Source organism: Sceloporus undulatus, unplaced genomic scaffold (genome assembly GCF_019175285.1).
Source record: "Sceloporus undulatus isolate JIND9_A2432 ecotype Alabama unplaced genomic scaffold, SceUnd_v1.1 scaffold_13, whole genome shotgun sequence".
Lineage (NCBI taxonomy): Eukaryota > Metazoa > Chordata > Lepidosauria > Squamata > Phrynosomatidae > Sceloporus > Sceloporus undulatus.
In genome coordinates, this window is record NW_024802935.1 from 1,690,509 (window position 1) to 1,716,627 (window position 26,119).

The following is a 26,119-nucleotide window of genomic DNA, read 5'->3' on the forward strand; positions in this document are numbered from 1 at the left end:
TCCTAAAGGCTGGATGGATGAGATAGTGGGGGGGGGGGGGGGGCAGTGCTTCCAGGGAATAACCTCTTGCCTTTCACCATATTTATATATAACACGAGTTAAAATACAGTACTTACATAGACCTGTGGATAAATCAACTCAGGTTTTTTTTAGTCAATTTTTAACCTAAATTCTAGACTTACTGTATACATGAGTATATACAGTACTTAAATATTATATATCTTACAATCTGTTTATTTTAAGGCTTCCAGACCACCTTCTCCAGCCCATACAGATACCCCAGAATGTTTACAATAAAACAGCACCAATACAGGCAATTAAAAGTGGCAGGGAAAGCTAATGATCTGCTGATCGTAGACTTTGTATCCAGGGGAAGTGGAGAAGAACCAGGATTTTTTATCAACATTCTTTCTTTTTCAGAAATAACATTGAATATAAAATAGTCTCAAATATGTGGTTTAGCACACATAGCTTTCATACACTACAGAGCTCAAATACCTCAGCAATTACAGTGGATATAGGTTGGAATGGGTTGCCAGTTACTAGCTCAGGATCCACTTCATCTGAAATGCTCCTTCCTTCCCGTTCAGCTTCTTCTCTCTCCTTCCGTTCTCTTAATAATTAAAACAACAATAACAATGGTCTGCTCTGATGCATTCAATAGCAATAACAACAAAAATAATATATCTTGAATCAACACAAATCCAAAAAACTATGCCTTTTCAAATAAGTGTTCAAAGCACTATATATGTGTTACGTGAGAAATGCTTACAACACTTTTAGTAAGGTTTGCAAATATTGTTCTAGTTTTGGGCACCGCCATTCCAAAACTAGTTGGAGCATGTCCAGAGGCGGGCAACCAAAATGGTGAAAGCTATGGAAACCATGTCCTATGAGAAGCAACGTAGGGAGCTAGATATATTTAGCCTGGAGATGAGAAGATCAAGAGATGAAATGATGCCCCTGTTTAAATATTTGAAGCAATATCATACTGAAGATAGGGCAAGTTTGTTTTCTGCAGCTCCAGAGAATAGGACTCAGAGTAATGGATTCAAACTATCGGAAAAGAAATTCCACTTCAACATTAGGAACTTCCTGACAGTAAGAGCTGTTCAACAGTGGAATACACTGCCTTGGAGTGTGGTGGAATCTCCTTCTTGCAAGATTTTTAAACAAAGGCTAGATTGCCATTTGCTGGGGGTGTATGCCTGCCTGGCAGGGGGTTGGACTGGATCGCCCTTGAGGTCTCTTCCAACTCAATGATTCTATGTTCTCCAAATGACAGACATGGCTTAAAACTGAGATTATGGCAAAATAGTACCTGAGGTGGGAACTAAGCCTGAAGATTTCCAACATACAGCTCATAATCTTGCACCTGCAGCTTACCCCTGCTCTCATTACTTGTTCTGTTCTCTCCTTAATGCACACTGTGTAGGCAACAGTGATGTGTTTGGGGGCCAATTTTCTGGAATGCAAAACTTGTAAAAAAAAATCAAAATAGGTCCATATCTCATTTCAAACATAAAAAATAAAAATAGATACTGTGGGACATTAAATAGTGCAGAAAAGCCTAAACACCTGTTTAAAGGGTGAACTGCTAATCCTGTAGGATTCCTCCAGTTTCTTGGGCTACATTTGTGTTTATTTATCAGATGCAGTAAATAAGAAGTAAAACAGAAAGAAAAGTGTGTTTTGGGACCTTAGCTAAAGCAGTGCACAAAATTGGGCAATTGTTATATTGGCCTACAAGGAGTCTATGTGAAGCTCTAGAGAAGATAGAGCGAAACCCTCAAACCATCTTTTATCTCCACTCTTTTAACTACTCTCAGAAACTAAGTAGATAATGAAAATGTGAGAGGAAGAAGTCTAGTGAGACGAAGATGGGGAGAAACAATGTTAAGGAAGCTTAAGCAGGAAAATCAGTATTAGTGAGAGAGGCTACACTCTTGGCTATATAATGTTTTCTGTATAAAACACTCTTAGATCAATTTAAAGATGCCCTTCTGTCAGTGGGAAATCTCCTCTGGTTATGGAAAGGCTTATAGATCCTAATTTGGTCAGTTATGCATCTCTCCAAAGATTTTCTTGGAGACACAAACTACAATAAACATAACTTTTTGTGTATGTGTGTGTGGGGGGGGGGGGACTGAATGTGGCTTTGAAAATCTTTACTCGTAACTTTGTCACAAACTCTGCCTCAACAGCCTCACTGTAACAGACTGCTTGGAGTTCTTAAGAAGTAAAGTTTGATATCAACAGTCTGTTCTGGAAAGGTATTTTATCCACTAGCACAGTATCTTGTGCATACATATTTCCTTAGAGGTCTTCAAACAGAGGCTGGATGACCATCTGTCGGGGATGCTTTGATTTAGATTTCCTGCATGGCAGGGGGTTGGACTGTACGGCCCTTGCGGTCTCTTCCAACTCTATGACTCTATGATCAAGCTTAGCCAATTTAGCAATAGATCCCATGACACCAGCAGTCCAGGGCTGCCATTAAAAACATCTATTCTCTGAAGTGTGATACTGATGCCTACAGAAGCTGTAACACATCTCATTGCTGGCTGTGGACTGGAGAGAACAAACATCAGCAACTGGAACTTGAAAAGTAAAGACTGCGGGATGACAAGTATTTTACAAGTATTCAGTCACAAAGATATCCAACTAATGTTCTCTGAGGAATTAATATTACCTGCATTATGTACTTTCTTCCATCTTATATATACATCTGTTAAATATGCCTATCATTTTTACAAACATACCTCCAGAAACTCTTGTTTAATAGAAGAACACAAGGTATAGACATATATATTGGGAACATAGGAGAAGGCTTTTCAATTACTGCTTCCAAGCTTTGGGATTCCCTCTCGAAAGGAGGCTAGCATGGTTTCTTCTTTGCTGTCCTTTCAAGGACAAGTGATAATTTCTCTGTTCTGAGGGGCTTTTAAGAGACTGATGACATGGACTTTTACTAGTGTAAAGTTTTAATTATGTTTCTCTTTTATAGATTTGCTTTAATTCAATTAAACTATTGAATGTTAACAATAATGTTTTGCATGGTTTTACTTGTCTTGTGCTTTTAACTGCATGTGTTTTAACTTTTGTGAGCAGTCTTGAGTCCTGGAGTTGGGGAAAAGGCTGGATATAAATCAATATTTATATTGAAGACCTATGCTAGATCAAACCAAAGGCCTATCTAGTCCAGCATTCTATTCAATGCCAACTAGTAGAATGTGACTCCAACAAGACCGTCTCCTGTTCACGTTCCAAGAAACTGGCATACAGAACAGAAGCCTATGTCTCTGATACTACGGCCAGTATATATCCATCTTGGCTAGTAACCACTGCTAGCTTAACCCTCTATATATGTGAATAGATGGAGAGCATAACATCATCAACAACAACAGCTCCCACCTTCAGGTAGCTTCCTTTAAAAATCTGCATCTTGAAAGCTAGTTAATCCCAAATTCCCAAAGCTGCTAAAAATCTCTGCTTTAAAGCAGAATTTTGCAAGCAGAAAGTGAGCTTGTCCTTGTACAGAGGACAGATGATCCACAACTACACCCTTCTTACACTATAATTCAGAAAACTATGTGACATGTACTGCCTGCCTAGCAGGGTTTGAAACCTGTATTTCTATGGAAGAAAACTCTAGATCAGGTGTGAGAGACATGAACCCTATGGGCTTTCTCCTGCCCCACAACCATTTTTGCCTCCTCTAAGCCTCCATTATGCTTCCTTGAAAAACAAACAAACAAACAAACAAACATCCAAACTCTGCAAAACATAAAGAGATGCTTCCCTGAATCTATTTACAATGCAAAAATAGATTGCTATTTGTTGGCCCTTCCCAGCTTGTTTCTTTCAGATTGCTTTTCAAGTCCACCTTCCTTTAAGCCACCCTTGTAAGGATCTTGCAGGTCTCTGTGGTACTTCTGGACACTCTACCAGCATCCAAATAACAGAGAAGCCCATCATCTGTGCTCCTACTTATATCATTAATTTATTATTGCAGCTGGTAACTCACTTACTGCTCCTGCTTTAGCACATATTATATACCAAAACAATTTAATGGTGGAGGAAGTCTGAGTACAGGACATGTATGTGTATTATGAAGATAAAGAAAAATGAAATGCATACATGAAAATGGGTAAATTATAAAGGAACAGTAACTTATGTTCAATAATAAAATGGATAAATGAATGAAAGGAAGTTTTGATAAAACAACAACAAAAATACAAATTTTAAAAAATAAAATATAATGCAAAAAGAAAAGAAAAGAAAGAGTAATGGTCAACAAATGTTTAGATCTCGTCCTTTTAACGTATATGTGTGTGCACCTTCAAGTAGTTCCTGACTCATGGCGAGCCTAAATCAAACCTATCATGGGGTTTTCTTGGCAAGATTTGTTCAGAGGAGGTTTGTCTTTGCTTTCTCCTGAGGCTGAGAGCATGTGACTTGCCCAGGTCACCCAGTTAATACAATTATGCATTTAAAGGTACTTTTGAAGAGAGCTAAATTTAAAAACAATGTTTAGACTGCATGAGCAACAGTGTTGTTGTTGTTTTTTTTGGGGGGGGGGTTCTTTGTTTTCTCCTCTTTTCTAGTTATACTGATTTGTTGCCATAAATAAATTAAAAGCTTAAAAAAGAAGTGTGTGTGTGTGTGTGTGTGTGTACAAAAAGATATACACTTGTTCCTCCATATTCGCTAGGGTTAGGGGCACAAGACCCCCGTGAATATGGAAAAACCGCAAATAACAAAAACATATGTTTTTACCTGAGAGGACACCTCTCTAGGAATCTCTAGGTCCTCCAGTGCAACTCTGTGGTCAACGTCCAACAGATACTGACCATAGAACTGTGCTGGAGAAGCTACAAATGCCTAGTAGAGTATTCTCTCTAGGAATCTCTAGGCCTTTCAGGGCAACTTTTAGTTAAAGTTAACCACAGAGTTGTGCTGGAGGACCTAGATATTCCTAGAGAGAACATATTAAATCATATCAAATCCGCAAATATGGAGGGATGACTGTATATATATATTCCAAGTCCTTAAAAGTATCTAATATATTTATTTGGATCGGGATCTTACAGACCATCTTAAAAACATCCAAAAAAGAGTGTCAGTTTGGAAAGGGCACCCTTAGTAAAACAATGTCATATGAGCAAATCAAAGACACTGAGACTATTGGATAAAACTGGTATTTTAACAGGCACTAATATTGTTCTCATTACTCAAATATACAGTGGTACCCCGGGATACGAAATGACCGCGTTACGAAATTTCCGGGATACGAAAAAATTAGATAGGAAAAAACTGTTCCGGGTTACGTTTTTTTTCCGGCTTACGAAAAAAATTTTGGTGCTTTTCGGCGCTTTTTCGCACGAAATCGTGGCTTTCCAGCGCTAGCGGCTATGGCTTTTTCGGGTTGCGAAATCTTTCGGGTTACGAACGGCGCCGCGGAACGAATTAAATTCGTAACCCGGGGTACCACTGTATTTACAAAAGGCATTTTGCTTACTCAGTCACACATGTTAGTTTGCTTTCGTGTTGTAATGTTATATTCTTCTTTTTGTGCTTTTTATATTTACAGTGGCCCCTTTGTATCTACTAGGCGGGTTTGGTTCCAGGACCCTTGGTGGGTATCAAAATAAGTTGATACTCAAATTTCATTATATAGAATGGCATAGCAAAATGGTGTCCCTTATATAAAATGGCAAAATCAAGGTTTGCTTTTTGGATATTTTTTTTAAAGAGTTTTAAGCCGTGCATGGTTGAATCTGTGGATACCAAATCCGTGGATATAGAGGTTCAACTGAATTGTATGCGGTATACTGCTCATAAGCAGGGTGGTATAAAATATTTTAAGTAAATAAAAATTAGATCATTTCAAAAATGATCTTGCTCTCAGCCCTTACGTGTAATGGAAAAGGAAAGTACCTTTCTTCCCGTATCTTCCTCACTCGTTCTGCCCGTTCACGTTTCTCTTGTTCTTCAGCTGCCTTTTGCTCTGCAGTGTCTTTCTGGATTCGTTCATGTAAGGCATCAAAATCTTTAGCTATAATATGCAACAGCCAAAGTAAACCTTTTTTGATAGACTTGTCAATTTTTTTCCCATAGCCCATGATAGCTGAGCAAGGTTCCTATAAACAAGAGAAAGGTACGTTGTGTTATTATATTTTTAAAATGTGATCTGTATGAATACTGGCATCATAACTCACCAATAAATAATTCCTCAAAGTAATTGTACAAGTGCTTCACACTTGTCAATAAGAACTCATACACAGTTTGGAACACTACAGAACACAACCAAAAGGGATATGGGTGCAGATTTATCTCAACACCCTGATACCCGCTTTTTCAAATGTTTTCCAAAGATTCTTTTTAAAACCAAATTCTAGGGATCATTTTGGAGATTTGATATAAGAAATGTTTAGAGAGGCTTTAGATAGGATAATGTCTAAAGTTTCCTTTTTCTTATTTTCCTTTTCATTGGAGTAGAATAAATGGAACCTACCATTAAATGCTGTATTATGAATTGTTCCACCCAATCAGCCAGATCTTCAGAGTTCTATAGAAACTGAGTTAGTCTTCAGTGAGCAATTTAGAATTTGAGTTGCTCCCATAGCTTTTTTTGACCGTTACTATTCCTTTTCTGCTTCTGCAGACCTTCACAATAGTTCATGTGGAAGGGATCTAGGAGTCTTAGTAGACCACAAGTTGAACATGAGTCAGCAGTGTGATGTGGCAGCAGAAGACCAACGCAATTCTTGGTTGCATCAATAGGAGTATTGTGTCTAGATAGAGGGAAATGACAGTACTGCTGTATTCTGCTTTGGTCAGGCCTCACTTGGAATACTGTGCCCAATTCTGGGCACCTCAATTCAAGAAGGGTGGTAAGAAGCTGGAATGTGTCCATAGGAGGACAACCAAAATGGTGAAAGGTCAGGAAGCCATGCCCTACGAGAAGCGGCTTAGGGAGCTGGGAATGTTTAGCCTGATCAAAAGAAGATGAAGAGGGGACATGATAGTCCTGTTTAAATATGTGAATGGATGTCATATTGAAGAGGGAAGAGGCTTGTTTTCCATGGCTCCAGAGACTAGGACAAGAAGCAACTAATTTAAACTACAAGGAAAAAAGATTCCACCTAGATTTCAGGAGGAATTTCCTAATGGTCAGAGCTATTCAACAGTGTAATATTCTGCCTTAGAGTGTGATGGAGTCTCCTTCTTTAGAGGTTCTCAAACAGAAGCTGGAGGGACATCGGTCAGGAGTGATTTGATTGGTGTTGCTGCATGGCAGGGGTTTGGACCTAATGGCCCCTGTGTTCCTTTCCAACTCTGTGACTCTATGAAGCTCAGTAAGCATATTGTTGTTTCACTCTTACTTCAATAACCTTGAACCATTACAGTTCAGCACCTATTATGATTTCAAAACATTACATAGCTTATTCAATGGTATTTAAAAGGAATTAATTTTATAGTTTTAGGAGGGGTAAAAATAAAGCTTTTATTATTATTACACAAAATGAAATACAACACTTTACCACCTACTGAAATGGAGATGACCTACAAAGTTGCAGTAAGCACATACTAAAAGTAGTCTTACATTTTTTCTAGATTGTGACATTCTCAAAGTAGAACAGATTTATGCAGTAATGTATAAATGAATATAAAGTTATGTTAAAGTGAAATGTCCAAGTGGCACTACTAATATGCAAAGCAAGGGTTTAGACACCCCACCAGAGATTTAAAGAAATCATGAAGGGGATTGTGAGGCCACACATGCTAGTCTCATTGTGCCCAGCAGCACTACACATCTGCTTCAGCTGTGAAAGGGTTCTGTGCATACATTAACATGTGAAGAAACATTATGCACATGAAATCTTTTTAAACACTGGGTGAACTGAGCACATCAGTGTGGGAGAAGCTGCTGGTGAATCTCAATGCCGTTTCTCCCCTCCTTGTAAGGGAGGTTTTATAGGAATACTCCACAGCCAATAAATCTGTTCACTAGTACTACGAGCTCTTCAAATACAGTTGTCTACTTTAAGTCTGAAACCCAACATTAGTCCAAACCAGAGCAACCCGCTGAAATAAAACATAGCTCAGGAGCATAAAGAGACGGGAATATGACTGCTGGCAGGCCAGAAGAAAACAACAGGATTACACAATTCTAATTCCAACATTCTGTCCAAGCATCAGGTTTAAGGAGGTTAATCTTATTAAAATGCACTTACAATCTGACAGAGGCATTTGTGCTCGTTGACAAGTTTTTCAAGAGATAAACACTCAATTACATCTGCTTCGGCCAAGGCACCTTCTTTGTCCTGCTTATTAGCTAACCTAAGGGAAAGAGTGCCACCAGGTGAGAAGATGTATCAGTATTGTTTATATCTGCAAAACATCAAGTTCAAGTCAAGTCAAGAAGCAGTAGCATTAGAACACAGAATATTTGAATTCATATAGACGATGGAAAAGAGATATGAAACTGTTACTAATGTTGAACACTGTTTCTAATATTGCCCATTTCCTAATACCATAATTATCCCTGCATGAAGTATGTCAGATTTAGATTGGTTAGTTCTCAGAAAACACCATTCATAACCACATATTAATTAGTCTTCAATCACACCTTACCAATTTCATGATTGAAACTCCATAGAGATTTGACCCAGACAACAGCCCATAGAAAGATAAAAAAAATCGTGTTCCCTCCCTTCCTTTTCTAATCCCTCTATACCCTTGTTTTGGGGAAGAGTCAAGCTTTAGATTCAAGTCCCCTCTAAATACTGAATATGGATATGGATATCTGTGTTTAATAACTTACAAAAAAGCAGCATGTAAATCCATCGATTGCTAACATGGTAGGGATAACCAAATTGAAGGATATTCCTAGTTAAAGTGTCCATGGTTACTGTGTGCACTAGAACTCACTTTGCACTGCTAGTCATAACAAAAGAGCTATGATGGAAAGGAAAAACAGTCGTCCCCCCCCCCCCCCCCCCCCCCGTTAACATTGCTGTGATTCTTCACTGTACACGGTATTCCTGCATTGTACTTATAAGTGCATTATAAGAACCATGCAGGAATGATTTTTGAAAGACATAGCAGGATTCAAGTGACAATGCAACTAACAGAACAGTTGGTCTTTTTCTCCTTTCCTTGGGACAAAATTCTCATGTACAAGAATCTGATTTTTCTTGAAATCTTGGAACAACAACCATCAAGGTTAGAAGAATATTTCAGTTTCTTAAATGCCAAATACAATATAACAGGGCTTCAAGAAAAATGCTGACTTTTAGGCAAAAGCACTGGAAGACAACCAGCAATCCAGAGAACCAAAAACTTATAGTATAATAAGTTTAAATAAGCAACACAAAGAACGTGTTATGGTAATTACAGTAATAATATTGACAGCTAGGAGTTCAAGGGTCCCTTTCATCATGTGGAAGGTGTGGTGGAAATTCCTTGTTGAAATAAAAAAACTATAGAAAGATGGAGTCACCTTTGTCAGCCAGAGATGGTTTTTGAAATAAAGGCTTGGAGTTTAGGGAAAACTAGAGCAAAGGAATAGTGAGTGCATCTTGACCTGGATGGAAGCTGGCACCAGTAAAAAGACATAACATAATGTACTGAGATAAGGACATTCAGAAGCAAGGTTAGGAGGAAAGCCACTGAATTCCTACAGGAGGGGGTAAGGAGTGATGATGCAGTTTTAATGTATGCATGTATTTCTGTTCTGATTGTAAGAATTCTGTATGTTTAAATTGTAATTAGCCAATCAGGTGTATTGAAGAAGCTTCTTTGTCTTGAATAATATAAAAAGAGCCATTTTGTCTTGTTCGGGGTCTCAGCTTTTTGGAACTTGAATTCCACTGAGTTCATTGTTTTCCTTTGTCGACAATTGGAAATAAACTTATGGATTTTCAATTACTAGGTCCTCTTGCCAATCCTTTTGCTCTGCAAATCCTAGAAATGTAAGTTTTCTGAAACTTCTGTTACAATGGAAGGTATAGTTTACACCTTGCCTTAAAACACTGCATATGATAAGTGACACTAAATTAAAAGATATACTAGCAGAATAATACACCTGCACAAGCACTCCCACAGGCAGAAGTACGTAAACTGCTATAAAACTTGGATCTAACCCAATATACCTGATTTTGGCTCATATGCTTAACTAGCATTTAGAGCAAAATGTTATCTTATTTGTTATTATTATCTTTACAATAAGATGACCAATTACACCAATGTGCATGAATGGCCTCCAATCACACAGTGAGTTTAAAGTCAGAAAAGTAATCTAAGAGAGAACATAGAAGAACTCTGAACTAAGTGTATCTGGTCTTTGTACCACTTTTTAAGTATTTTGGTTTCACTATCAATTTCTTAATATCTTTTTTAAAAATAATCATATGAACAATGAGTTTCAAAATAGAACCCTAGAATATTTCAAAAACTAAAAAAGTTGTATTTATTGTGGCATACAAAATGTTCAAGATTCAACTTCATTTAACTTGGATTTAATGAGACTAATGTAAATAATAAAAATAGTTTGCAAGCTCAACTGAGCTGTATGGGCACCATGATCCTGACCATTTCCTACAGTGCTACTAATTTTCTAACAAATTATTCATATTTCACCCTTCCACCAAAGACCTCAAGCCACCGTATCTAATTCCATTCTCCACATTCATTTTTAATTTTAGAAATGCACTGCATATTAAGATTCATTCTTCTAAAGATTTCAAATTTTTGTTTGTCCAAGAACTAGGGCTCAAAAGTGCCAGTGGTGTAGTGTTTTCTCTCGAATAGCATCTCGCAGAGCTATGACAAAACAGCACTGGAAGTAAAAACTGTCCACTTCATCCATGTAGATGGAAAGACTTTGTGTATGTTCATGAGCTTCACGATACCAGCCCAAATGTCAAAGGAACTTCTTCTATTCCCTGTTTTTCTAACTTCTTATGATGATCTTTTCCTCCCGATTTTGTTCTAACTTATTATGATAGGCAAAAATTTTACAAAATTCTCTGTAGTTTGTATGCCAATCACCTAATCTTCAGAGGATTTATTTTTAGAAATAAAATCGCATTAAGCAACAGGTATTTTCACTGCAAGCCAGAAAGTACAGTAAGAAGGGAGCAATGCAAAAACGCTTCCTGGTATTGCCTAATTAGAATAGAATGGCCCGCCTTAGAAGCAAGACTAGGTCTCCAACAGGCAGAACCAGATTCCCCAACTGTAAAGTAACTAATTTGCTCTTGTACTGTAGTACATCATAACCAGTCAATACTCTCACACTCCACAGCTTTCCAAGATGCATTTTCCAAGTGATTATAAGCTCTAGGAGGATTAAGCAAGCAGAATGTTTTAATGGAACTCACACTCCAGCTTTATTATTTATGCGCACAAGGACACTGCAAATTACCTTAAACAGATCCTAAAGCATGAGACTTCTGAAACACCCGGATTTTTAAAAAGGTAAGTAGATTATTTTTATTTTGTGTCGAATAATACAAAATAGGGCACTGTGGAATTTAAAAAAACTCAAAGATGCCTTAAAAATAGTGAGTGCATGTCCTCTGCAAAACTAGAAAGTGCTTCTAATAGATATGTTTGTAGAGCTTTATTACTTAGATACATGAATACTAATTTGCTAGGCATGTTTTATGCGCCTAAACTAGTTTCTCTTGGATGTATGCCAGGAGGAGCTTAAGGACGAGAGCTCACTTTTAATTTTCCAAGTCAATAGAATCTCTTTGCACAAAGATCTCATTTTAAAACCAAGGAAGGCTTATAAGAAAAACAAAACAAAAACCCTTGAAATTATATCCTGTGAGAGTGGGTTACTTAACTGGTAAAATGCTAAAAATACCAACCCAAACGCAAAATGAACAAGAGAAGCTCACTTTATTTATACATTATCTTGTAAATAATGTTTTGATTTCAGAATATGTTCTTTTATTGTAATACTAAAAATGGAGTAGAATCAAGCTGAAATAAGAACAGAAATAAGTTCTAAAATGTCTCAGGGAGCTTTATTGCAGCTGGAAAACTTCAGCATTTTTATTTTAGGAATCATGGGAAAAGGGAGTGTATGTGTACATTTGACAGAAATGACATCATCTCACATTTATGAAAAAATATTTGTACTGTATGCAGAACTTCTTTCAGTCAAAGGTCGTGCTCAGTGATAGGGCTAAATAACTTCCAAATATAGGATTTTTATAATCCTAAAAAAAGGGGGTCATTTGAACAAAAATGATTCAAGAGCTATTCTGCATCTTACAGCTGCTAGCTGCAGAATTTGCACTAAAGGAGATCTTGGTGTCTCCTTTTATACATACAAGATTTCCTATAAAGTCTATCTTAAAGTGCTATTAAAAGATTTTAGCATTTGATTCATTGAGAAATTAGTGGGTTTTTTGCCACTGTACTTTTATTCCTGAACTACAGATCAGAACCTTTCAAACTCTGTGTCTCGAGAGCTCTTTGTGCTGACTTTTCCATTAATAGGCACCTCAAACCTACCACAGAATCTCTGTCTGTTGCATGCAAAAGGTTCCTGGTTCAGTTAACGTATTTTTTAAGTAGACATAAGAAACAATCTGCCCCTTGTCCAAAAATTGCAACAGAAACTTTTGTGAGATCTCAAACAATATTGGCTCATCCAAAAATAAAATGATTCTAACTGTCACTGTGTTTAATCTGCACATGATATAAGAAATATATTACAAAATGTAATACTGCTGCTTACAAATCCCCCGGCCCCTGATATCTCAGAAAATTTATAGGTTTTGCAAAACACTGTGTTTAGTGTTATTCCGTTCCCATTTGTCAACTGCACCTTTAGTTTCACTATGAGCAATTTTGTATTATGAACTCCTCCTCATTTCTGAATCACATTGTCTTAATTCAATCATCTCCACCCTACTTCACTGGGAATATGAATATGGAATAAACAAGACCTTTCCAGCTTTTAATGTTTTTGTAAGAGCAACACAGTACCTGGTATTAAATCCAGACCTAGCACTCTTAATTCTAATGCACTAGGACAAAAGGTGGTGGTGGTGGTGGGGAAGTGTACACAGGGTATTTTTCTGATTCTTAGAAGAACTGCATTGTACTGAAAGACAATGTCAAAGAGTGTCTGTCCATGTAGAGTAAAATGTGTTACACCTAAACACACATAACCAGAAAACACAATTTGGAATCAATGTTGATTTTTAAAAATGAGATTTAAATATCCAATATTTCTTGCATTGTGAGAGTAAGTAAAACTTTAGCATTAGATTTTTTTAAAAAAAATCTGAAAATGCAACTGTCCTCCACCAAAATCAGCTAAACATCAAATACCACAGAAGATTTTAAAAAAATATCAAAATAATGCATTTTAAAAGCTGGCTAAGCCTAGTACCTAGAAACAAAGAAATAAATGGACAAATGTCTAGATCAGAGTATTCCAGAAACAGGATACCATGACTCAAAATGCTTTGTGCTACTAGCTTCTAAACTCACTCCATAAAGGAGAAGCATTCAGAGAAGAGTACCTGAAAACTTTAATGCCCAGCTTTATATGGGGATCGACAGTCCCTAAGATAGACTGGTGACAAAGTATTTATGCTTTCGAAATCAAGTGTTTATAATAAAGCCAATGCATATTGATGTCTGCCACGTTCTCTCACTGTAATATGTGTGTATAAGTATAAAAAAGTAAGGGAGAAGGGAGACATGTCTTGTTGTGTCTTTAAGAATAATAAATTTATTTATTTCAGCATGATCTTTCATGGATTAAAATTTAGAGAGGAAGTTGATTTTAACCCACAACATTTCATACTAAAATCACTTATTCTTAAGGATCCAAAAAAAACACCTACCTTTTAGTTCCTTTGTTTTTATAGTGAAGCAGACTAATATGGCTCTGCTGTTGTTATTGTTGTTAATTGCTGTCAAATGGACTTCAACTTACAATAACTCTATGAATGAGAGGCCTCCAAGTTACCTTGCTATCACCAGCTCTCCTCAGGACTTACAAGTTCACAGCTACCTCTTTTTTTAAAAAAAGTGCTACAAGTATTTCCTAGCTAAAGAGGTAGAGCAATGGAATATACAAAAGCATACAGCTAATGACGACAAGGCTTCATACTTTATTATTAGAATGGGCTAAAATTTCAGTTATTGAATTTAAACCAAGATAGCCCTATTTTGTCATCTGAAAACACCATAAAATTGCTATTTAATTACAGAACTATCAGACATACTATACTGATGTTAGTTAAAGATGAGCTAGACTGTTTTAGGAGAGCTTTTTAGATCACTTTCCTTGGAGTCTTAATTCAGCACTCCTGATCACTTTCACATGCTTGCAAATAGAACTTTTCAAGTGATATTTTAAAGTGTGTAAAGCATTTTTAACATTAGTAAATATTTCCTTAATTAAACCATATTGTCTACTGTGGGAGTCACATTTTGCAATGCTAAGGTATTACTAGAATAAAAGTTGGTTTATACAATGTACCCCACCTCCACCTGTAAACTGCAGTTGTCCAAACAACTGGTACTGAAACACGCTTGCCCAATAGGTTTCAGAACATTCACAGTATTCTAAGGAAATTGGAATGGAATCCATATTTAGAAGACAGTTATAAGGAATTACTGGTTTCTCAATATTAAGTGGGGAACAATTTTGTAAGAAATGAGTAGGGCATGCTCAGCAATTGATTTAATGAATGTGTTTCCCAGTTTCATAATTTCACTACATTCTCTAAATATATCATGCAAATACAGATTCCAGATCAGAATGCACAAGTGGCTAATTTTCAGATGCTTAAATTGTTACGTAAATCTGCGTACAAGGTCCCATGTGCTGCCTGCATTTACTCATATGCTGCTTAAAGACACAGTTAACATGGACAAATTCCAATTCTATTTTATTAATTCAAATATGGATGCCCCTTCATCTAAATTGAAGATTATGCTTCAGATTAACCAGAAAGGTAATTTTATTCCGACTGCAATCCTTGAAACAACGTGAGGAAGTTCGATTGATTACAGTGCCCAAATTATAGGTCAGAAGTGTGTTTATATAGCAATATCCCATACAGGTTCTATATATAACTCCCTTACGCATTTGCTGGCCCAGTTTGGTAGGGGGAAAACATACCAGTACTGTACATGCTCTCTGATCTGAGCAATTTGGAGACTCCCCATGCCAGCATGCCCAATAGGTTTGAGCACTGGACTACAAACTGGTGATCAGGGTTTGAATCTTTGCTTGGCCATGTAAACTCAGTAGGTGACCTCAGGCAAGTCACATTTTCTCAGCCTCAGAGAAAGGCAAAGGCAAACCCCCTATGAACAAATATTGACAAGAAAACACCATGATAGGGTTGCTTTAGTGTTGCCATAAGTTGGAAATGACCTTTAGGCACACAACAACATATCCCATACTTGTTCTCCATGCAAGTCCCTTTCACATTTTTGGCACACAGTGGAATAAACTTCATACCAGTATTGTATAAGCTCCTTGATCTATACAACATCTGTGCGACTTCCCATGCAGACTACCAGATTGCTGAATAATTAGTTTTTAAGGACTAATCTTCCAGCTCTCCATAAAGAAATGCAGGCTGTACAGTAACAGAACATTAGTAGTCTGTTATTTGCCAGCATATAAACTTTGACTTACAATGATTCTTACAAATAAGAACTCCCACAAGACCTTTTTATTAGCAGCCCTGCCCAGGCCTTGCAAACTCAGAGTCGTTGCTTACTTTATTGAGTAAATCTACCTGTAATGTAGTCTTCCTCTTCCCCTATTGCCTTCTACTCTTCCTAGCATTATCCTCTTTACCAAAGTCATTTGGGGGGTACTAAGGAATGAAATACCCCTCATAGTGCACAGCTCAGTCTTCAAACATGGCCAGAATCCTCTTCCATTGTCTACAGATAAGAAAAGCATGTGAGAAAAGAATAGCATGTGGAAAAGGGGAAAAAATTGTAAAGGGGCACCTGAAAGCCAGTGCAGTTTGGGACTATAATGCTATGAGACCAGGCTCTCAACCTCAGGGGAAGGCAATGGCAAATCTTTTCTGAACAAATCTTGCCAAGAAAACTCCATGATAGGGTTAAGGTGATGATTTGAAGGGACACAGCAACAAAATAACAGAAGGGGTACCTAAGAATAAACAAGTGAGCAATAAGCAACAGTATATGACACAACATGGTGAACCAAAAGAAACATGGTCTTAGCAGGCTGACAATAAATGGACTAAAGTGGAAAGCCTAGTAAGGCTTTTTATATAACTCCCTAGGACTGAAAGTTAGACCCAGATATACTGGACCTGCCCCCTCGACCAAAAAACACAAGCACCAATAAAATAAAATAAAAATCCAGAACTTTATCAAAAGGCCATGTGATTGCATGTTATGACACTATCTACTGGGAATAGCTTTTTGGGAAACATCAAAATATGCACAGATTTTCTTTCAGACATCAGATATGTAGTAAACAGTAACCTACATACTTTATAGAAAGAAGAACGAAGCCATCTAAATTACTCTCTAAATTCAGTATGGCATAAGGTCTGAAACACTTTCAAAGCATAGTTCAAACGATGCACAACATAAATCCATAGCAACCTTCAAATATTATACTTGGTAGTGACTGAATCTGTCTATGGTATACTAGATTCTTTCTTTGAACAACTTTTTTGACTACAGAATACACAAAACACCATTTAGAGACCAAAAATTACTACAGGTTAGATTTCAATAAGATAGGTCTTTATTGACATTTCATACCTGCTTATTTATTTTATATATTTGTTATGTGAAAAACCAAGACTTCATTTATATAAATGAAATAAATCTGGGTTTCGCACATCAGTATAATGGTATTTTTCCAGATTTACAGTGTTTCAGAATTTAAAAGCAACACCAGCAATCTCTCCTTGAACAATGTATTAACAACTTCTCCGCAACTAGCAAGCCCACTATTTCGAAATGTAGAATTCTCAGATTTCCCATTTTTAAAATGTTTAAAATCACAGGTTTACTTCTCTTCATAAAGACTGGTGCAGATGGCTGTGTTCCTCCCAGTCATAATCAGAAGATTGCTATGAAGTTGCATGCTCCTTCCTCCTCTTCCATCTCACAAATGTTCTTCCATGTCCTTTTTTTCCAAATATAGGATTTCATAAGCATGTAAAGGAAAGACTAAGAACTACTGCTTAGTTAGAAATCACACAGCACTGTTTTTACTTTAGTACAAGTGTCAAATATTGCATCATGATGAGCTTTTCAAAAGGAAAAGGACTGTGCAAACCTACAAGCAACTCTGAAAGATGATTAAGAAATAAACACTACTTGCATACTGTGACATGCTGCTTTGTATATGCAAATCATTTCAGCTTGCCCCCCCCCCCAAAAAAAAGGTCAAAAGTGCTAAAATGGCATGTTTGGCCAGAGTTAGGCTAGAGGAAGTAACATGTGCTTTGCATCAAGACTTACTGCAAAATAACTTCTCAGGCTAACCACTGACCAAGTGAGCACTTAGTGAGTCTCAAAAAAAAGTCTGTTATCATATGTAATACATTTACATTACTTGTGGTGTTGCATTTTCCTAGTTTCTTTTTCTTTTAGCAACAGGTGTTTTTTTTTTTTTGTCATACTTATAATATGCCAGTATAAACAACTAACTGAAGTGGTTTTAAATCCTTAGGTTTATGCCACTGACTGGGCTACACAACCATCATAAATTCTGCAGAAAATGAAAGACCGCCTTCAAGAATTTAAACTGAAAGCAAAGCAACTTCAACTACTAGAAGAAAGCAGCTGTGTTTCTGGTGTTGTGGCTGAGGAACAAGGAGAGCTTGAACAAACAGCTGTCATATTTGAAAAGGAGCCAGTAACAGAAAGGTACCTGAATGAAATCCAACGACTTCACAATGATATTAACAACTTGGCCACGGATGTTCAGAAGTTTAGTCAGCAGCAAAAGAGCCTGGTGGCTTCCATGAGAAGATTCAGTGTGCTTAAAAAGGAATGCAGTGCCACAAGAGAAATAAAAATTCAAGCAGAACACATTAGTATGGGCTTGGATGACTTGTCAAAAACAGTGAAGAAGGTAGAAAAAGAGTATGGTTCATCATCTGCTGTTGGAAGGGTTCTTAGTTCTCAGCGGGCAGTCCTATTCCGCCGCTTCCAAAATATTATGTTTCTGTACAATGGTGCTATAACAGCCAAGCAAGAAAAATGCAAAGGTTTTATTGTGCGTCAGCTTGAAGTAGCAGGAAAACAAGTTTCTGAAGAAGAATTGAATGATATGGTTCAACAAGGAAAGTGGGAAATCTTCAATGAAAATCTGCTGACTGAGGTCAAGATCACTAAGGCTCAGCTATCTGAGATTGAACAAAGACATAAAGAACTGGTCAATCTGGAGAATCAGGTGAAAGACTTAAAGGGCCTCTTCATCCAAATCTCACTTTTGGTTGAAGAGCAAGGTGAAATGATCAACAACATTGAAATGGAAGTGACTAATACTCAGGATTATGTTCAGGCCTCAAGAGAAAAGTTCAGGCTGGCAGCAAAGTACCGAAAGAGAAATCCTTGTAGAGCATTATGCTGCTGTTGCTGCTGTCCATGCAGCAAATAAAGGGGCTTCTGGGCACCTCAATCCTCTTTGCAATAACCCTGACCTAGTGTATGACTTGGATGGGATGAAGGGCAAGTAGCTGGTTTACCAGGCATGAATACATGGTGTTACAGTTTTTGTTTTCTCAAGTGACCTATCTTGTGTGCTGTGGGCTGGCAGGCAAAGGGCACAAAACTAAAGCAAATACACATACACAAATGGAAGGGGGCATCTACAAAGGAATAGGATACTCTTGTCCATGTTCACTACATGCCATCATTTTAAAGAGCTGTCTGAGGGCTCCTTTTGGGTAACAGTGAGAAGCAGGGTTCCTCTACCTATTTTAACATAATGCGCCTTTAAAAATAACACAAAATACTGCTGACACATGACAGGAAGTAGTTCTGTTAACATTCACTGGTCACTAATAATGCCACAAGCAAAGCATTGGCCAAACAAGTCCATGAAATACAGGCATAACCAATTTACAATAACATCCAAAACCCACAAAAAAATTCAAGATGTAAACTTTTAAAGCTCTACTGGCTTCTTCATCAGGCAAAGGTATAAAAAAAATCATACAGGAGGAAAAAATGTATGACAATGTAGGTTACACGTCTAAATTCAAGATGTTATTCTTGTGTTCTGTGTTGAGATGGTGTGAATGGATATCTATGCAGGCAGCTCCCTCCTCTTTCTGGTGGCATTGGGAACAAAGCATTTCAGAGTCCAGGAGATAAATTTTGAATTCCATTAGCAATATAAATTCCCAAAATGGAGGTCAGTGATTAACATTTTTTTTAAAAAAAAATTATCCTGTATGATTTTTAACACCTTTGCCTGATGAAGAAGCCACTGGAACTTTGAAAGCTTGCATCATGTATTTTGTGCATTGTGCTTGGCTGGATGAAGTTATCACTGTTCTGTAGATTTGGATGTTATTGTATGTTTTGTGGCTTTTCAATGTTATTTGCTTATATAGCTACTCCAGAATATGTTTCCTAGGCACAGTGTCACGCTCAAAAGATTCACTTCTTTGAGAAATGATTGCATATCCCTAAGTCAATTTTATTCAGTAGTTTGGATAAAGGGAAATGCAAACCCACCACAACAAAACTAGGACAGCATTATTTGGAAGGTGCTTGGCCAATTTAGTAACAACTTATAGCCTTTGTAAAAGAGGTGGCTTGACTAAGAGAAAAGTGTTAGGAACAATGTGCGAATGGTTTTTTGTTTTGTTCTGTTTTTGTTTTTGCTGCAAGACTATTTCAAGATGTTCACTTAAGCCACATTGAAATAAGTTTAAAAACAAACAAAACAATGTTACAAAGCATAAGAAGCACAACACTTTCAAGAATACAGTGAAGGCTAGAACTGTTTAAATTACTGTAGCATTTCTCTGATGCCACTTATAGCATCCTGTACACAAGATAACAGGGGCAATTCTCAGACATTTTGGGAAATGTATATCTGTAACGAGGTTTTGGTTATACTTTCACAATGTATATAGCACTTTATAAAGAACCGGTTTTAAAATATATAATACAGGTTGAGCATCCCTTATCTAAAATTCCAAAATCCAAAACATTCTAAGATCCAAAATTGTCCACATAGGCAGCTCTGATAGTGACACCCTTGCTTTCTAATGGTTCAGTGTACACAGACTTTGTTTTGTCTACAAAATTATTTTAAAATATTATGTATAGAATTACCTTCAGTTTAAGTGTACACAGCAGTGTATAAGAAATAAATGAATTGGATGTTTAGATTTGCATCTCATCTCCAAGATATCTCATTACGTATATGAATATATTCCAAAATTAATTTTAAAAATTCCAAAATCCCAAACACTTCTGGTCCCAAGTGTTTTAGCTAAGGGACACTCAACCTGTATGATAAACTTGTTAGCAGTGCAATTAATTTTACCTTAAATATATCTACATTTGATATTACTTTAAGAGTCATGGCTCCATCTTAACACATCCTGGAAAGGCTTTCATGGCCGGCATCCATAGTTCTTTGTGGGTTTTTCAAGCTTTGTGCAATGGCAAATGAAAACTAGCCAAGGTCAGGGCGGTTTCCCACCAGACAATGGATCACTAATTAGAAACCCTGAGGCCTTACCATTCAACTACAGACGAACAGAGATTAACATGTAAATCATCTCCTCTCAGCCAAGGGTCACACAGGATACAGATGGCCCTTCTTATACACAGATTTCTTAAACATGGATTCAAGCATCCATGGTTTGAAAATGTTAAAAAAAAGTATAAATTTGAAATATCAAACCTTGATTTTCCATTTTTTATAAGGGACACTATTTTGCTATGCCATTATATTTAATGCGACTTGAGCATCCACTGATTATATTATCCACGAGGGATCTTGGAAGCAAACCCCAGCGTATAACAAGGGTCCACTTTATATATCCCACTCACTTTCATGCCAGGATTCTCCGAAGATGTCAGTCACAGATGCTGGCGAAACTTCAGGAATAAACTATTCCAAGGCACGGCCACATAGCCCATGAACCCACAAAAAAACCTATGTTTCAAAATTTTGCCTAGATTTTTTTAGCACATTCCTCTGAACAACAGTTACCAAGATAGCCTCTTTTAGTACTCAATCCTCTTCCCAGGATATATTAGGAACTACAGTTCAAGGGAGCGCACTTGAGCTTTCTAGCAGAGAATTCTAATTACCTGGAATTACCTGTTATGAATCTTTAACAGTTGCCTTGATATCAAACACATGCACATTCAGAGAACAAGGCCAAAAGAAAGATACAAGGTAAAAATAAACTTGTTTGCCACTGCTGCATACACAGGGAAAGAAACCCAGTTTCCTGCTACAAGTGCCTATAAAAGCAAAGATTATATTGACACAGTGAATACGAGAGACTTTCTGTTTACTTCATTTCCTCTGAACTATCACTACCAATGTCTTCCTTCTCCTATGCTCTCTAAAAGTACCCTCTATGCCCTCTAAAAGTACCCTCAGATTCTGAATCTCCAAGATTCAAAAATGTGATGTACTGCTTTTAGTGTGTGACTACAACTCTGGAGACTGGGGCCCGTTCCGCACGGGCAAAAAGTACGTACTAGGGTTACGAAAAGTACGTACATAGTACGTACAAAATGGTGGCACCCTATACACATGGGCGTCACCATTTTGACGTAGCGGACGCTTAGCATCTGCACGTTGCAGCTCACTTATGATGCCACAAGTGTGCCATTGGCGCCTTGCAGCGTCATAAGCACGCCGCCAAAAGAAGCCGCTTTTTGGGGCTTCTTTTTCAGCCACTGGGAAGCCTCGCCGTTTGGAGGCTGAGGCTTCCCGGCAGTGGAAATAGAGGCGCTGGCAGACCGCCCTTTTTGGGCGGTCTGTAAAGCACCTGAGATTCTATTCCCAGCTCAGCCATGAAACCCACTGGGTAACCTTGAGCAACACACTCTCTCTCAGCCTCAGGGGAATGCAATGGCAAAGATTCTCTGAACAAATCTTGCCAAGAAAACCCCATGATATGGCCTTAGGGTCGCATAAATTGGAAATGATGTGAAAGCATACAACACTCAAACAAGGCCAACTCTTTCAGGCTCACAATTCTGTCTAGTTCTTTGGGCCCCATCCAAAATATTTCTAGGTTTGACTATGCCTTACTACCATCAAACTGGAAGCCAGCTGTCAGACTTGAGCAAACTCAGAACCAATATGCATCAAAGAGTCCAGGATGTGAAACAGCAGAAAACGAATACACACAGTCAGAAATTCACCAGTCAGTATTTAAGCTAGAACTGCCCCTCAACAGCCAAGCAATACACTAAAAACCCAGAAATCCAAACTTCAGCCCAACTCCATTTGGCGCCAAAGCTAGCACCTCCAATTCCCATAGCTTCTTCCCCCCTACTAGCCAGCCCCAGGTCTCAACCTTCTCACCAACTCTATCTCTTTCAAACTCAGGCAAACTATCTTTCCCAAAACTATCCACAAAGGGGCGGGATATAAATAAATAAATGATGATGATGATGATGATGATGATGATTCTAACCAGCTGCACATATCCCATCCCCCCTATGCCAACTAGCTATCTGCTTACCCATAAGCCACAGCAACTATTAGCCTACCCATCAGCCCCAAGCAAGCAAGCAAGCATATAACATAGTTCATTACTGACTACACAATCAGAACTATGACAGAATCCATGTATGCAAGCATTGTTCTGACACCAGCTCAGAGTGAAGACACTATTTAAAAACAGTAAGGCTGTGTGTATATCAATATAAGCTTTTCCCAATAATCTCATAAATTCATTTTGCCCCCAAATACATTGGAACATACTGGGGGGGGGGGGGGGGAAGGATGAACATAAAATAGACCAAACATAAAGCCAAAGCTTCTAAAACTTTAGTTTTTTGTGGGTTTTTCAAGCTATGTGGCCATGTTCTAGAAGAGTTTCTTCCTGAGGTTTCACCAGCATCTTTGGCTGGCATCTTCTAAACCTTTGTTAGCAGTTTGTAACACTGCCTTGTTTTGCAGTGTCCTGAACTTGCTACCCCAAATGTGAAGATATAATTATAATTATTCAGAAATAAAAAGCTTTTCCCTGCAAGATAACATTTATGTTGTCAGCAACATTAACTTTCCATTATTGTCAAACTGATGTTCCAAAACGCAAATTCCTCTTTTTTAAAAAGCTTGTTTATCTTCACTCTGAAGACAAGACCATTTTTATATACCTTGTTTGTTATTTAAAGTGCAAATCTATCACCAGTGCAAGACAAGAATGAACCTATGTGTGGGAAACATTAAATTATCCAATGCTGACAATTTACATATTATAGAACTATAAATACCTCATGCTTTGTTATAATTGAAAGAGGACAAGAAAAGATCTGAGATGTATTTGTGAAACACTGAAGTTAAAGAAGGCTGACTGGAGCAAACGTTTTGGTATAACTTTCGCCTGAAAGCCACTGTTAATAGAAAATACCTTCTGTTTTGCTCTAAGCTAATTTTATTAAAAAAATATTTATGTCCAATGTAACTGATAACCATTTCACACATACCAAAGAAACCTTTTTGAAAATGGCTTAAGTACAAAAACTACAGCAAGCACAGTTTCACACTTAAGATTTTGATATGAGGTACAAAAATTTGACCAACCATGTACATTTACTAATTTTCTTTTGCCATTAATATGCAAGCAACTGAGAAAGGCATTAATTCTCACTTCTAGGCAGGATTTACAAAGCTGGGAACCAATGTCATAAATGAGTATCATGGCCAAACACTCTTCATTTTCCATTCTTCATCTTCTCCTATATACCAGCAATGGGCCCTAATACTTGCTTTGTATAAAACCAGTTTCCCCTGTCATTTCCAAACTAAGGAAATCTGGCTCATTCTCGCTTAACAAAATAGAATAGTAAACAAGAATAATATATTAATCATCCTTGATTTCAATAATCCTGATCTGCTAACTTTGATTAAGATAGATTTTCCCAATTCAGATAAAATAGGGAACTTGGCCCCAACAACTTGGCCCCCTCATTATTTAGGCACGGAAATTCAAAAACATTCACAATTCACTGAATACCCGATTTGCCATTTGAACTTGAGATATTTTAGTATCAGAGATCCAAAAGCAAAGCATGAAAGGATCCCTGGTAGCAGATGCTATTATATAACTCTAATGTTTCAAGTTCTTGTTTCACAACTGTTGTTTGTAAAAATCAGTCCTACCCATTTTGCAAGGCTAGCATAAACTAGTTGCTGCTAAGCCAGTCAGGTTTGTTAGATCAAGCATATCTAGCTAAAATCTCATATAACATTCTCTTCAAGGCAACAGTTTCTTCAAAATGCACACAGCCTTTTAATTTAAAGTCATCTGAAAGATCAGATAAGGTAAAAATACACAGTAGAAAAGAGATAATTTTACATTTGCCAATAGGTCAGATGCCAATGCTTAAAGCAAAAGGTTTTTTTTATCTAACTGCACTTGAACATCTGATACAGTACTGATAACATTTTTATAAGGCAGAAATTGAACATCTGAGCTTCTCCAAATTATTTGCTTGATTTCTAAGTCTGTAATTCAATTGGCATAGTTCAGTGTTGGGGAACTTCAGCCCTCAGATGTTGATGAACTCCTCTCATACCTCACAACTGGAAAGACTGGGCTAGGACTAATGGAAAGTGGGAGTTCAACAGCAATGGACAGGATACATGATTTCTTGACATATTTTCTTCCCTCACAGTGCTATCAATGGGCTTTCGAGTATGGCTATCAACTAATATGCCTAGAGGTGTCAGATTAATGAAGACAAGTAATTCTAATGTCAGACCTAATCCCAATGCCAAGCAATTACAGGATATACCAGAAGACATCTGAAGCACTCCAGTACCATACTGGTATTTATTCTCTCTAGCCATCCTTTTTTCTTTTAGAGATTTTTGATCTACCTCCTATGTAGTCTGCAGGCAAGGGAAACAGGGTAAATTGTACAGTTATGTAAAACAGCCAAGGCCAAAACCATGAGCCTAAAAGAGGCCCTTTCCCCCCACTGCAACAGTATCACAGTTGTACTGTTTCTGTAACCTATGGTTTTTGTTTTTTTATGGCTACTGGTTAAACATGCTTCATAAGGGAGCAACCTTGGTAAACGCAGCTAAGCAAGGTCTAGTCGATGAAAGGCTCAATCAAGTGAAAGCGTCCAATGACTTAAGACAGGAAAGCATCAGAAGCAGAGTTTCCAGAGTGAAACCTGGAGAGGGTTCCTATACCTTTAATGGTTGTGTAAGAAAGGGAATTTCAACAGGTCTTGTTGTGTGACAAGTTAGACCTGCTGAAATTGCCTTTTCTATTAAAGGCACACAAGCCCTTTCCATCTTCTAATCTGGCAATGCTAATCATAAGGGAGGTGGTAGGGAATAAGAAAATAAAGGCAGATTTTTTTCACTCAGAGAAAATGCAGAAAGGATGAAGCTACTTATTTTACAGCGTGACCATACCAAAAGATATGATCAGCATAGTTATGCTGCTGGAAAAATATAGACATTCAGCTCAGATTTGGGTGTTGTTGCTCTGATGAAACATGCTTTCCAAAACAAAGTGCAACAAAATCTGTACTAAAAGGCTTGAAGACAGCAAAGGAATGGAAAAATCTTTCTTTTCACTCCAGTACTAATTTCTTTTTAAATTAAGTTTCTACTTTGTTTCTAGTTTATTACTTGCACAGTGCAGAGGTTACCCACAGTTGAAGCAAATAAAAATAAAAATACATTTATAACAGATATTTTCAATTTTGAAAGAAACTGTTTTCACAAATTACTTTAGTGCCCTGAGAGGGTAAAGAAAAAAAACACCTTTTGCCATCACTACCCCCTTTCCCACCCCTACCCACTAGTCATACCTATAGCAACAATGAAGTAATTTGTCTTTTTCTCCATCAGTAACTTCTTTGAAAGCACTTACTACTA

General features: G+C 37.4%; 2 protein-coding genes across 6 annotated transcripts in view; one reads left to right on the top strand and one right to left on the bottom strand.

Moving 5' to 3' along the window:
- The window catches only part of LOC121917230 (ADP-ribosylation factor-like protein 13B), a 63,321-nt gene that overhangs the window by 9,918 nt on the left and 27,284 nt on the right, over window positions 1-26,119 (bottom strand). For 4 of the 5 annotated variants that reach the window (XM_042442985.1, XM_042442987.1, XM_042442983.1 and 1 more), the window contains exons 5-7: window positions 8,241-8,346; window positions 5,941-6,143; window positions 499-613 (exon numbers count right to left, since the gene is read on the bottom strand). In XM_042442985.1, coding sequence (XP_042298919.1) covers window positions 499-613; window positions 5,941-6,143; window positions 8,241-8,346 — 424 coding nt within the window. Of the gene's footprint in view, window positions 1-498; window positions 614-5,940; window positions 6,144-8,240; window positions 8,347-15,797; window positions 15,881-26,119 lie in introns of those variants that run through there. The other variant, XM_042442988.1, reaches the window with a different exon arrangement.
- LOC121917231 (syntaxin-19-like) lies at window positions 11,266-19,368 on the top strand. Its single transcript, XM_042442989.1, has 2 exons — window positions 11,266-11,487; window positions 17,729-19,368. The coding sequence occupies exon 2, from the start codon at window positions 17,777-17,779 to the stop codon at window positions 18,659-18,661; it is 885 nt and encodes a 294-aa protein (XP_042298923.1). The 5' UTR covers window positions 11,266-11,487; window positions 17,729-17,776; the 3' UTR covers window positions 18,662-19,368.